This window comes from Macrobrachium nipponense, chromosome 1 (assembly GCF_015104395.2).
Source record: "Macrobrachium nipponense isolate FS-2020 chromosome 1, ASM1510439v2, whole genome shotgun sequence".
NCBI classification, from domain to species: Eukaryota; Metazoa; Arthropoda; class Malacostraca; order Decapoda; family Palaemonidae; genus Macrobrachium; species Macrobrachium nipponense.
Genome location: NC_087200.1, coordinates 157809793 through 157825125, shown reverse-complemented (window position 1 = coordinate 157825125; position 15333 = coordinate 157809793). Strand labels below are relative to the sequence as shown.

The 15333-nt window shown below is 36.5% G+C and overlaps 1 protein-coding gene across 23 annotated transcripts in view; it reads right to left on the bottom strand.

Annotated features, from left to right (window-relative positions):
* Nucleotides 1–15333, bottom strand: part of LOC135219782 (E3 ubiquitin-protein ligase lubel-like) — a 238943-nt gene that overhangs the window by 59174 nt on the left and 164436 nt on the right. For all 23 annotated transcript variants that reach the window (XM_064256842.1, XM_064256838.1, XM_064256836.1 and 20 more), the window contains 5 exons: nt 6640–6780; nt 5040–5189; nt 3200–3280; nt 1702–1839; nt 902–1165 (listed from right to left, as the gene is read on the bottom strand). In XM_064256842.1, the coding sequence (XP_064112912.1) occupies nt 902–1165; nt 1702–1839; nt 3200–3280; nt 5040–5189; nt 6640–6780 (774 nt within the window). The remainder of the gene's footprint in view (nt 1–901; nt 1166–1701; nt 1840–3199; nt 3281–5039; nt 5190–6639; nt 6781–15333) is intronic.

Here is a 15333-nt window from a genome sequence, read left to right as displayed (position 1 = left end):
ATTTTTATTTTTTTTTTATTATTATATTATTACTTATTATTATTATTATTATTTTTTTTTTTTTTTTTTGCTCTATCACAGTCCTCCAATTCGACTGGGTGGTATTTATAGTGTGGGGTTCCGGGTTGCATCTGCCTCCTTAGGAGTCCATCACTTTTCTTACTATGTGTGCCGTTTCTAGGATCACACTCTTCTGCATGAGACCTGGAGCTACTTCAGCCTCTAGTTTTTCTAGATTCCTTTTCAGGGATCTTGGGATCGTGCCTAGTGCTCCTATGATTATGGGTACGATTTCCACTGGCATATCCCATATCCTCTATTTCTATTTTCAGATCTTGATACTTATCCAACTCTGGTGGCCCATGGTATTGCGACATCAATGAGTGATACTTTCTTCTTGACTTTGTCAATCAACGTCACGTCTGGTCTATTTGCACGTATCACCCTATCCGTTCTGATACCATAGTCCAGAGGATCTTTGCCTGATCGTTTCTATCACTCCCTCAGGTTGGTGCTCGTACCACTTATTACTGCAAGGTAGCTGATGTTTCTTGCACAGGCTCCAGTGGAGGGCTTATTATTATTATTATTATTATTATTATTATTATTATTATTATTATTATTACTGTATTCGAGAACTGTTGTTCAAAGTTCCTCTTAGTGACCTGTACCTGCATACTGTATCCGTATATGGTCTCAAGCTGGAAGCATGGTAAGTTCTTATTATTTGTAATAGCATTGTCGACAATGTCCAAGTGTAACTGTACTACATTTCTCTTTATGTGTATGTAATCTGGATTTCTATACTGTATGCCATCTTCTCTTTTTGTATCTTTGTGTAGAGCTTTGAGGTGAAATAAAGAAAATAATCATTATCATTACGTCTCTCGCCAAAACTAACCTTCTTTTGCCTTTGCTCGACACACTCGGTGACAGCTGCCCAGATGTTACCCTTGTGGATCCTCAGGGCAATGCAGGCCTCATGGGCCGAGATGGATCCGATGTCATTGACCCGTCTTTCGTGGCCATAGTTGGTAGCCAAGGTGAGCACCGTGTCAACCATGTGCTTCCAGTTCTCCTTCAACCACTCGAGCGGGCTCTTGTCACCGCAGTGAGTTAGGGCAATCGACACCTCCTCCGATGAGTAGCCGGCTTCTTCGGCGTCCTGTTGGCGAGGGAACGATGCAGGACAATGAAACTTCTTGATATAGAAATTTAAAGGTTAACGTTGAAAATCAAATGCATTTAAAAACGGCTATGATATGTAATGTGAACAAAGTTTTACTATGAACATGTCACATACAAGTCTACAGGAAAAGGCTTTACAACGTCCGCCCGAGGCCTACTTCCCCAACCACCGCCCTCTATATACGTATGCTGAATAAGGGTACCTTGATGTCAGTTTTAGGACAGTATATGACGTTCCTAGGGTCGGCAGTTACTATCTCTGTTCTGTGCATTAATACAATTACTAACAGGATCTCATTGAAACTGAATGGGATTAGCGGAGAAATAAAAAAAAAAACAAATTACAAGCTCTCCAGGTCTAACATTCCTGATTGTCAAGTATCCGTGGATTCTTGGAAAGCTTGTAACTTTTCTTGAATAAATATCTCTGCCAGATACCATCCACTTTCAATGAGGTCCTATTAGTAATTATGTGCATATATGCAGCGTTGTATGAGTTGAATAGTTACTCACCCTCAGAACCTGTACCAACTGCAGCCCTTGAGTTTCCATGACTTTCTGACGTCGCTTGGTGATGATTTCCTCCACGGTCATGTATTTTTCACTCAAATCTTCTTTTGACCAAGCGGCTGCGCGGGCTTGGCGGTCAGCCTGATGAAGCATAAGGAAAAATTCATGTATATCTTAAAGTTTTTTTTTTTTTTAATCCGAGAATGTGTTCCTCATATCTGAGAATTTACAAAATATTTTGTCTCTTTAAATAGTATGATCTACGTCAGGGAGCACTTAAAATCTTGAATGTTTATCAACACATTAAAACAAATATAAAAGGGAAATCCTTCGAGCACTTGTAAAATACAAAGACATCTTATACGTCACACCGGAAAAACAGTCCAGACTGAGCATTTTAGAAACATAAAAGGAAAACACTAAAAGTTATGAACATCACAAACAAGTGTTTCTATCACTAGGGGAGAAAAGTAAAATAGCTCTACTTAACATTGAAAATTTAACAATATGGCGACCATCAAGAGAAAATTTTTTATTCTAAATGATAAGTTCAAGTTCAACTCATTTTAATTTTTCCAAATAAGTTAATCATCTACTACTCATGCAGCATCTGGTAACCGATTTACTTTCTCCAACTTGAACAACGCTAAAAAAAAACCTGTAGCCCCTATAATATTTTCTGTGTAGTACGAATTATTAATGTTTGGCATGGAATGCTTTCTCTTCAGTCAAACTCCTTTGACAAACTTTATTTCCATGGGAACTGAACAGGATTTAAGCAACCCCGTCATTTGCTCATGTAAATGAAAACTAGTTAAGCTGCCATAGTAAACAAGGCTGGAAATATTCCCCATCAAAAATTCATGAGTAAGACTTATCTGTAGCTTCTTCCATAGTTAAGCCAACGGTTCTATATAGTTCTTGGCTAGGCCGACTTTCGTGGTTTCCATAAACGCTGGCCATTTTAGGTTGTTTGTCCCATTGGAACGTAAGAAAAATGTTAACCAACCTAGGCTAAAGGAGGGGAACATCGGGTAAGACGACGGGGCACAGTTGGGGTTGATACCATTTCTCTACTTAAAGAATGTTCAAAGAACCTATTTGTCCTAGAAAATGAGTGTCTGAAACATATTTATGAAACTAATGAATAAATATGAATGTCAAATTTGGGTATCTGGCTCTAGAAAAGAAGACGAAAATAGAGACTAATATCGTCGGGGAAAGTAAAAAGAGGATCAATCAAAATCAACGAGACAGAAAGTCATTTATCATGCGAGGATGATCTTACATAAAAATAAGGAGGAATGGTTGTTCTCGCTATTGCAATGTTATGAAGCTAGCTAGGAAATACTTTAATTTGCTTGTTTGAATGGTCGCAATTACTAAAATCAGTCAACAGACGAGGGTGAAACATTCCAACGCATCCCGACAAGAACAGACTCAGGGGTTCCGGGAAGGGCGTCAAGGCACACAAGAAAGGAAGATCTTAGCGAAGGAGCACCTCCTGCTGAAGCGAGAGGATGCCGGAAGACATCTCTTTGGTCGTGCTGTCGTAAACAACGGCTGATGACAGGAGAAGATCCTACGACGGAGAGTGACACAAAACAATATCACATTGAGACTAACTTTGAAAGATGCGTCGCCTTTCTATATGCAGTCAATTTCTATACAGTGGGTTGCAATAACGTTCAGGAAAGTTAAATGCAATATAATAAGCAGACAAAATCCCTAAAGGATGAAAGTTATATATTTCAACTCTTGAAAGCCGTCAAAAATAGCAGAAACTGTAAACAGAAGGCAAATACGATAGAAATTCACCAAAGAAAATGGTTTTATTTGCAACAGTTATTGCAGAAAGAAAATAAATCTAAAACTTGAATATTAAAAAATGAAATAAAAAATTCTGCAAAGCAAAATATGATGGTTAAACATTCGAGTTTTTTGTGCAAGTGAACTCTTCTATGAAACCATAATTTTCAACTGTACATTCAGCAAACAATTTCACATTTAATCATGATTCATATTTTAACACTTACTATATATGAATAAGTGTTTCCATCGAACATTAATGAATATTATGTGACAAAATTATACCGTCAGGCACATATCTCTCTCTCTCTTTCTTTATATATATATATATATATATATATATATATATATATATATATATATATATATATATATATATATATCATGCGTATATTCATATAAACAAACACACACACACATATATATGTGTGTGTGTGCGTGCGTGCGTGTGTGTGTATGGCATGATGAAAGAATAGTGTGTATCAAGTAAAGCAATGCATTGCAATCAGACATTGAAGACAAAGTTCTTTGCTTCACAACCTGAGAACAAACTTCACTGATTTTACAAATATTCCTGTTGTCTCTGCGTTTATAATTATTACTAGAGTCGAATTATATTTACCTAAGGGAATAACGCAAACTAATTTATCATTTGCTCGCATACGAGCATTGTTATCTTGATTGTCTTTACACGCAGAAACTGTGCTAAGCTAAGGACTGTGTTTCTTATGAACATTGCTAACCTCTTTGGTCTCTTTTCTTGGAATGTTACCGAAGCCATTCTATTTTGCTTCCTACAGAACATTGCCGATTTAATCATCTTATCAGCGCCTTTAACAACGCAACCAAAAGCTGTTACCATAATGAAAACAGTTAAAAACAAAATTTTATTTCTTTTACTCTTCAGGACATAATCAACCTCACTATTGTCCATCTCGAAAATATTACATTTTCTTATTGTTTTCACTACAAAGAAAACTACCAAAATTGATTGTTCCCTCAAGACCGATCCCAGGGTTATTTACTTTTTGGCGGCCATTTCTTTAAAGGATCATTGTCAACATTTTCATCATCCGATCGTTAACTTCATCTTTGTCCTCAAAAAGAAACGGCATACGGACATTCCGTCCATTAACTGCCCTTCCACTGCTAAGTCAGGGATCGCCATCACTTTGGTAACAGTCACACAGTCCTGGTTATAATAAGAAGTAATGTGAATAATAATGACAAAAAAAGGAAAGAAAAATGGCTCCTCCTTATTAAAACTGGACATATAAGAGTGACAAAACTTACAAAAAATGGGGGTTGGTAGAATTAGAATCTTATCCTCGGTCACAGAAAAAACGAGAGAGAGAGAGAGAGAGAGAGAGAGAGAGAGAGAGAGAGAGAGAGAGAGAGAGAGAGAGAGTCTAAAATACTTGGGTCAATATAATACTGTCTGCAGCCATGGTGTTCCGATTCTTCATACAACAAGTAGCTATAAAATCAGCTCTTCCATTCATTTCTTAATGCTATTCATTTTCGCATTTTACCTTCGCCGAAGATGACCTTGCTAATTTTGCAGCCCCGGAGGACGAGAGGGCGTCCTGGAAACTCAAGCTTTCGTAGTTGTCCAAGGGCGGCGCCGCACCAACGCTTGCTGGCCGGGGTGGCAGTTCCTTCGTGCTTTCCCCTTCAAAGGCCTGTTAGTTGTTACGAGAGTGAGGTTACTTGCAGCAAATAAAAGGTCTTTCATCTAGCCATGTGGAAGAGCAAAGAGCAATATCTAATTGGAAAATTATTTTCCAAAAGAAAGCATAATTTATTACAGTAAAATATAAAATTGAGCACAAGATATTAATCATGTTATCAAAAAGGCTGTAAAATAAAAGAACTCAACCTTGTTCGGCAAATGATGAGAACTTTATAGCAACTGAAAAAAACACAAAGAAACAAACAGCACTACGTATAGGCACCATACATAAAATATGCAATACAGATTAACAAAATAAACGATTATAAAAGAGTGATAAAGCAGAGTAAATAAAATAACAAAGTTCAACGAGACTAAAAGAGATGTTCATCTTAATGCATTCGGCCTTGGATAAATTATCAATATTCCTGGAAGCAAAGCACCAAACAAGAACGCATTTTTCCTCTTAACGAAATTAAGGACAGTACTCTACCTTTCGCTGTACATTTAAAACTTAATGTTGAAAACATTTACCGGTCATCAGACGTGATTAATCATGTTAGACGCTTATAAATATTTAAGATTCATTTTACACTTTACTCACCTGAGTAACTGTACATTACGTGTATATGCACTGCGACATTTGCATCAGAAATCTCACACGGAACCTTTTCTTTCAACGGTAGATCAATCGTAAAGATCAATTTCTTAAGGCCAAACTACATTACCGACATTAGATCACATAAATTTCCATCTACAGAGCTGGAGGGGAACCTCTCCTACGAAGAAATAAATATACTGCTTTTCCTTTTCAATTCAGCGAAAATTTCCCATAGATTCATATCATGATGATTTCTTGCATATTGATTTCATAACCCTGCATTACTAATTCTCTCATGCCAATGATCAGGCGATGTCGGGTGTGAAATAAATGAATCAAACAGGTTAAACAGATCCGAGAGAATTTGAGTTGACGTCCAAATTACTTAATACTACTTCCATCTTGGTAGATCATTGGAACGGATATAACTTAATAGTTTTAGATCGATAAAAATATTCATATCAACTTTAATTATATTTGGCGTTATATTTGTCAGGGGTAATTTTTCAAAGTACTTTGTTTTTCTAGTAGACACATGCTCGCCCGGAGTAAGACGTGGGCCTCTACACCGCATGGAAATAACTGTAAGACATTTTGAAAATGTCGTGTTAAAAAACATTGCAACTAAATTCCAGTAGAACTTCTTGTTCGGACTTAATGTAACACAAAACTTAGAACATCATACGCCTTCATACTAAGATTTCATAACGCATGAGGCGTGAGAAAACGTTACGCCACTTCATAGAACAGCGCCTCTTGAACAATATGCTCAGCAAAAAGTTTACTTGGCAACGAGATCTGAAACGGGAGAAGGGTCGAGGAACTTGTTGCATTCAAGGGCCACAGGAAAGGATCTCACCTCCTCCGAGTAGGGAAGTTGTTCCATCGATGACCTGATGGTTTCCCTGGAGGATTTGACGTCCTCAGCCGCCTTTGCCGTCGTCAGTATTGACTCCAGAGCAGTCACCAGGTATGACTCGTCTTCCCTGCTGCGGAGGGTCTGCGTTGGTGGGTCGTGATAAACAACGGTCAAAAGGCTGAATTCATGAACAGAAACACGACCAACCAATTAAGAGCGTTAACAAAAATATTAACGTTCGAGATACAACTTCCATAGAAATAGTATTCATATAATATAGATGAAGAGTTCTGAATCGTCGAAAAGTTATGAATATCACGAAAGGGACTAATTTTATTGAAAAGATTTTTACCGTATAGATTATTCAGACAGGATCAATATAAAGCTCACTGGCGCACAGTCACAATCAACTCCTAAATAGGGTATGTTGGGTAGTGAGCAAGTCAAAAGCAAAAAATCCATGCCACTGAATAATGTCATTTCTTCCTTAAGAGTCTTTCTTAGAACCCTGTTTTTCATTCACATGCAAAACCCATTTGCTTCGGTAACTGCTCTACAAAATCTGCTCCATTAATTCACGACTATTTGACCTCTAATTCATTGGTTCTCAATATCTTTTAGTGATGGCACCTTAACTAATGTAATCATTACTGTGGCACCTCTCCACCATCCTTCCATACCGCATGAATATATATAAATATACTAATATATTATATATATATATATAATATATATACATATATATATATATATATTATATATATATATATAGAATATAGATATATATATATATATATTATACTATATATATATATATATATATATATATATTAGGATAGACACACTAATAATTATCATATTAATATTAGACACACTGATAATAAGACTTTTGCAATTTATTTTTTACAAATGTTCATTGAGATAATCTCGCCAAGACAAAATTCATAACAATCTTGCGGCACCCCTAGGCATTGTGTGTGGCACCCGCTTGAGAATCACTTTTCGTAGACCTAACCCACATCCAACCAAATTCAGGAACATTTTGAGGTCATAATTCATTCTAGGGCATCTGCATAACTCTTTAAATGACTGATTAAAGGACTACCATCATAATTAACCCATGTCAGGAATGTTTAACTGTAAAATTGATTTCTAAGACTATCTGCAGTTTTTACCACAATAAATTTATCTAACTCTTCGTTTATCTAATCAATGCTATCATCTCCAGTGGGTCTACTTAGATCCAGGATTATTTATATTTCTACCTTTTCCAGAATAACGTTGTTAATAAATGTCTAGGTCTTCGCAACGTCTACATCCGCACAGTAACCTAATGCGGAACCTTTTGTTTCTGCGCTCTGCTCTTGTTCCTACTCATTCGTCTCAGTAAAGAGTCATTTCTGAACTTAACTAAGTGTCCAAGCCCACACTTGTTCTATTAGTTAAATCCTTTGATCTGCAGTGTTTATGGAATGGAATATGGAGTTTAGGCGAAAGGCCAATATCTGGGGCCTATGCGGTCATTCAGCGCTGGAAAGGAAATTGATAGTAGGAGTTTTGAATTGTTTAAGAGGAGGAACACCTCGCAGTTGCACTAAGAAACAATTGTTAGGACAGGGTAGATAGCAAGAGGAGGAAACATATGAATGGAGGTACAGTAAAAGGAAAGAAAGGGGTTGCAGCTAGAGACCGAAGAGACGCTGCAAAGAACATTTAATAATGCCTACAGTGCACCACTTGAGGTGCAATGACGGCACTACTCCCCTACGGGGTGCAATGTTTATGCTGCCTAAATATTGATATATCCAAGTATCTATTGAGGATATTATTAAACTCTGACACAAACATAAATTGTATGTATCACCTAAGAACCACTAGTGAATAAAACTTCATGACGAAAATCTAGCAACAGTTCAGTAAAGAATTTAATCCAAAATTCAGCAAGGAACTAATTCGTGTTCATTAGTTAACATTCAAAACTATCTATATGAGTCCCTAATTCCAGGACATCGTGGTGTATCTAATTCTAAAACACCCATATATCTGTCACATTCTCAGCACATTAGCGTTTCAAACTTCAGGACCAACTATATATCTATTCAAATTCGGGAACACTTTTAATGGATTGACCTAATTTCATGACCAACTATATCTAAATCATGATATTAATATTTTTTTGTCCAAATACAGGGCTAGGTACAGAGTTACCCAAATCCAATAATGTTCACCTGTCCAAGCCAAAGCCCTTCTACATATTTCGCACACCCTTGCTCAATTAACCATTTGTATGATTAATAGATCAATTCTAGGATCACTACAGTGTCCACCTAATTCCAGGACCTTTGATGAAGTTACCCCTCTTTCTAAGACTTTTTGCAATATGTAGTTGCATACAAAACCAGTTTTATGATGAAAGATTAATTTCAGAATATAACCATAAATCATCCTTTCCATGTAAAACCCTTTCAAATTCCTTTGGCAGTGTATTTCATTTCAGCAAATCATACATAAAAACTTTCCTTTACCATTTGTGTAATCATCCAATTACCTAATACCACTACCATCTGCATAAATAATCCCTTTCAGGATCATTTGATGACAGGCTGTTTGCATTATGTTCATATCTGATCAATAATTCAAGTATCATCAAAATGCCTAACCAAAGGACCCACTGCAACTTTGCCTTTTCCCAGTATCACATATCGAATACACCCCAAGATATTCTTCATAATTTTCAATTGCCTGTCTGTCAAATTCTAGGAACACCTGCATATCTTCCTTTAATCTATGGTCATTTGAGCACCTAATTCTTTGACCGTGTACATATCTAACCCTTATTCTGAATATTTGCTTGACTGATTCTAAGAACATCTGCATATTGAACTTATTCCACTAACCTTTAGGTGTCTAATTCACAGACCATCTTCAGACCACGTAAATTCAGCAACATAGGTTGGATCAACTTAATTTTATGATAATCGCTTAATTCATGTCATAACATGAACACCTGAGTTTCTAATTACAACACCGCCTACATAGTTTACAAATTCCAGCAATGTTTCACTATATAATTTATTTCCAGGAATATCTGCAGGTTTAACCCACTTTAGGATCACCTGAGCATTTGCAAATGCAACCAGTTCTAGCTCTAAATCCCGAGATGACCTGTATATTTTCCATGACCCACAGAAAGATTACTTGTCAGTCTAATTCCAGGGTCTCCTAAACATGTGGTCCACCATTCCAGCATAATATGAATGTCTAATTTCAGGTCATCTGCTTATGTAATGATTGTGGTGTGGGATCATCTGATTCCAGATATACAATTCACTAACCTTACACAAATCACTTCCCTTAAGCCCATTTCAAATTATTGAAAGCATATAACTTGAAAGAGTACTTAACTCTAGGACGTCAATATCTTTTTATTGTTTCCACAATAATGTAATTCATTACCATACACATATAATTACAATCCATTCCAAGATCATCGGCATCAATCTAGCTCTAAAAACACATCTCATTCAATCCATGATTATTTGATTATCTAATCCCTAACGTTTCTAACTTAGCCTATAACCACGTGACTGTCTAACTGCAGGAGCACCTCCCTTGCTAGCCAACCAAATTCATAAGCATTTGATGGTCTGGAGTAATCCTGATACCCTATATCTAAATAATTAAAAGCTTTTGACTTTCCATTTACGTGACAATTTTCTCAACTAATTCTAGAAATATCTCACTTGAATCCAATTCTATGACGACCATCTTCCCCGTGCGAGCCTCTTTTGACAACGTGAGTATCTAATCAATAATCCAAGAATCATTAATGTCTATCCCACATTTTCATCTAAAAGAAACTGCGTCCAATGAATTCAGAGACGTTCCCATATATAACCCACTCCAAGATTACGTAAAATTTGTTTACTTCTAAGATCATCTTAGAATCTGATCCACTGATCAAAGATAATTTGAGTGCACAACCCGAGGCCTATATACATACTGAACCCACCTTATATCTATCTAGCTAAGTTCAGGACAACACTGATGTTTATCCCATTCCAAAATCACCTGGCTGTCTATCCAAAGCAGTTATCTTTTCATTCCTTATCTTTTCTAAGGAGATGCATATACCTAATCCTGAGACCATCGACAACCCTGTTCTATAAATCACGACTCATTCAAGTTTCTTATTCCAAGACCACCTCCAAATTCAATCGAATTCGGATTTACTAGATGGCTTGGATGAATAAAAGCACCATTTGTTGGCTTGGATGAATAAAAGTACCATCTGTTGGCTTGGATGAATAAAAGTACCATCTGTAAATCTAAAACATTCAAGGACCATTTGAATGTCCACTTACAGGACTATTTGTAAAGTTATGCAAATCCAGTAATGTTTAACTATCTAATTTACCTCCAGCAGCAACTGTATATTTGACCAACTCTGGGGTCATCTGATCATTTGCATAACTAATCAATTTCAAGATCATTGATACGCACAGCTAATTATGGAACGGCATCCAATGGCTTCTAACTCCCAAAATCTCTTTCATTTTGCTTTTTTATTTATTTATTTATTTCTAGGACATTCTGCAGATGTGACTCACTAAGCCAGAATAATTTTAGTGTTTAACACCGGGACCATCAACATATACTATATAACTGATGTTGTGTGTGTGTGTGTGTGTGTGTGTGTGTGTGTATGTATGTATGTATGTATGTATGTATGTATGTATATAGTATATATATATATATAAATATATATATATATATATATATATATATATATCTATCTATATATATATATATATATATATATATATATGTATATATATATATATATATATATATATATACATATATATACATATATATTGTACGGGTTTTTTGCTTGTATAGCGTATTTATGTTGCATGGAACCAGTGGTTATTCAGCAACAAGATCAAACGGCTTTACGTGACTTCTGAACCACGTCCAGAGTGAACTTCTATCACCAGACATACACATCTCTGACCCCTCAATGGAATGGTTGAGAATCGAACTTGCTTGTAAAGGAAAGTGGTTGTTGTTAATGGAACAATTGTTTGACAGCGCTTTTGTTGGGTTGTTACCTCGTTACCTGTTCATGTTTTCTTTTCTTAGGAGTTTACCCCAGTCTCAGTGACTCTGTCAGAGTGTATCAGGTCCAGGGCAGCAGCAAGTCTGGTTCAGAGCAGCAGAGAATAGCAGTATTTCGGCAGCAGAGCAGCAGAGATTCTTTTGATGAGCGACAGATATTACCTACCTGTTGGCTTCGACAGGAGGTGAAGGACTTCCTCGTTGTTAGTGTCATTATTTTCCCTGATGGCTGTATGGGGATGCTTCGATGATCTAACCATGGTCATCTGTGTGAGGATTTGTTCCTTCGGCAGCAAATGGCTGTCTTGACGACTCGATTCGGGGGTCGATTGTTTGTGGATGTGTTCCCGTTTTCTAGCCAGTGGCTGTCTTGATGCCTCGATCGAATCTGTCTGTCTGCATCCTCGTTGACAGCTGTGACTGCCCTGACAACTCTTCGAGTTTGCTTCTCTAGTGTGTTACTTGCGTTTGCATTTGCTATGGTTAACATTTACTTTACTCATGTATTATTATGCTGCTGTTTTTACATTTACTGTAACTGTTATCTTACTGCTTTTTCATTATTTTTGTGTATTATGTTGCTTGATTTCACTAATCTTTCATTGTCTGTGTGTATTATGCTGACTGATTTTGTATGTATTGTGCTGCCTGATTTTGTATATGTATTTATATATTGCAGTGCTTTTGCATTTATCCCGTGGTTCTTTTGTATGTATGATGTTGCTTTTATTATGTTAGTTATGCTGCTTATGAAATTGTTGAATTGTACAAGAATCACTTAATTGGGTTATTACTGATGCTGCTTTTACTATTGTTGAATTCATTATGTATGTTTATTTTGTTTCACTGGACCTAACTCACTTGTACAGTTTGTATATTATTTTGTATATAAACTAATTTTAAGGATATTTTCCTATTTTCTTGAGCTCCTTCGTCCTTTGTTTGTCTTCACTGCCTCCCGTCATTCCAGTCTCATTCTATTTTGGCAGTAAGATCCTGCAGGACCGGGTGGGGTCCATTACAATATATATATATATATCTATATCTATATATATATATATATATATATATATATATATATATATAAAATGATACAGGGACCAGATCTTTGGTCACTTCGTCACATATATATATAAATAGTACATATATATATATATATATATTATTATATATTCCATTATATATAATATATATTATATATAATATAATAATAAAGATCCAGGACCATGTATATTTATTGAGAGTAAATCGGACGAAAATCAAACACCACTAAGCTGTCGGTTTTTCCTTATTGCCGGTTTTGTAATTCTTAACGAAATTTCATCTTCAGAGGTGCATAAGCTCTTATAAGTACAGTCTTAGAATAAAAAACCAAATAATAAAATAACAGAGTAAGCATAAAAAATATTTTTTATGCCCACGCTTTGTAATTTTCTTTTTTATTCTAAGACTAGTACTTAAAGTGTTTTTGTTTATTTCTATGCAGCCCTGAAGATGAAAGTTTGTTACGAAATTACGAAACGTCGGCAATGAAAAAAAAAAAAAACGACAGCCTAGTGATGTGTGGGTTTCGTTCGTTTTCCTCTCGATGTCATAGGTTGGAATCCTGGCCCGGTCACATACACTTGTGTATCCTATTCCCAAAATAAGGTGAATTCGATGCTCATGGATATTTGTGGCTTTATATTTGTCGGTATAAAGTCGCGTGTATCAGAGAAAAAACTATCATAAGTAACCATGTGTAATAAACTAGATCAACCATCAAGGTGGTGATGAGCTGATTTCAATTCTAAGTACAACAGAAATCAGTTTATATCTCTCTTGACAGAGCGTTCAAATCCAGGCCAAGGCAGATGCACTTATCACACAATTCCTCTTGGGTGTATATTATTCCCAAAATAGTGAATTGAATGTCAATGGGCAATTGTGGCTCAATATATGTGAGTATAAAAAGTCACACATGTATTAGTGATAAAACTATCATAAATAGCCTCATATTACTAACTTAGTAAATACCTGTGATGACTACAATGAATGGATTTATTTCTAACTTCAGAACCCGAATCTGCCAGGATCATGAACAGCTAAGTTAAAATCAACTTATATTTGTCTTGATAGACAAATAAACAAGTTAATGACTCCTCTGCATCAAATCCAAAGGCTTGGGTTTGACTCTAGGCAAGCACTAGCTCTAATTATCTTTGAGAGAAAATTATTCATAAGATACACTGAATTTGACATATAGGGGCATTTGTGGCTTAATATTTGAGAGTATATGAATTTTATGTGTGTAGGTGACAAAACTATCATACATACATACATACTATACATTCTGTCACTCATGATGGCCATTCTGCCATCTTGTCCTCATACATGAGGCCCAGGAAGAAAATTTGAATGCCACAAGCGCTTGGGGACCCTACCCAGAGCCTCACCACCTGTCCACTCATTCTACACCAGATTCTCCCTCGAGGTCTCTTACTTCGACCTGCCACCGCAAGACAACAGCGCCAACTTGGCATCTCCCATATAAGGAACTGTGATGCGGGACTAGGCCTAAGAGAAGGGGACTCAGCATCGATGGCCAGTAGGAAGGCCTACCAGCAGTATCCCCCCAATTCAAGGGCCTGAGGGAGGTAGCTGGTCGAAGCATGGGTTCACGGCTTCACATTGGAACCTCCATACCGGGTGGATGTTTCACTCTGTCCCCCCAAGAGGCAATTTTCTCTCTCTCAACAAGGTAAGGTGTCTGTTGTATGAGAACCTCATATCCTCACCTATCCTTCCGTCTTCCCCTTTATAACATCCCAACTTTCCCTCCTATCCATATGGAAAGAAATCCTACCTACCAAACCTTTGTTCCTATTTACCTTTGTTCTATCCCGGGTCCTGAATGGTATTCGTCTTGTCTCGATTCCCTCACCCTATGACAGAGTGCCAATCTCCATCCGATAACGTTTAATTAAATATCAAAGGGAATCCGAGCATATCATCTAGTGATTAATTGTGGTAAATTTCCCTTCCAGGAAGCGACAGAGTATTTTTGCTGAAATCCCTCACGAACCGCAAACCTCCACTCCACTCCAAAGAAGCTCTCTGTGGCTTCAAGAATCAACGGTTTAACTGTCTGATTTACGGTTAATAACTAATTTATTTGGCATCTGTTGTGCTCCACTTTGTTTATTTTACATAAGTAATTTGTAAATACATTAATGCAAGTACTTAGTGTCTCAATGCCGGCTGGCGACCTCCAGACTTCCTTCTTTTAATATATAAATTACGTTATGCGTATGCGAGTCGTGAACAAGGCTCGGACTGGTACTGTAACGTAACAATACATACACATATACATACATACACATAAATATATGTGTGTATGTATGTATGTATGATAGCTTTGTTACCTACACACGTAGCACTTTATACTATATGTGCATGTGAATCATTTTTGATTTGAAAGATATTCATAATTTCAGAACATCGACATTCAGGCTCCAAAATTATTTGATTATCTAATTCGAGGGTCATAAGCATATCTGATCCACTTAAGATCATTAGATACTGGGTACAATT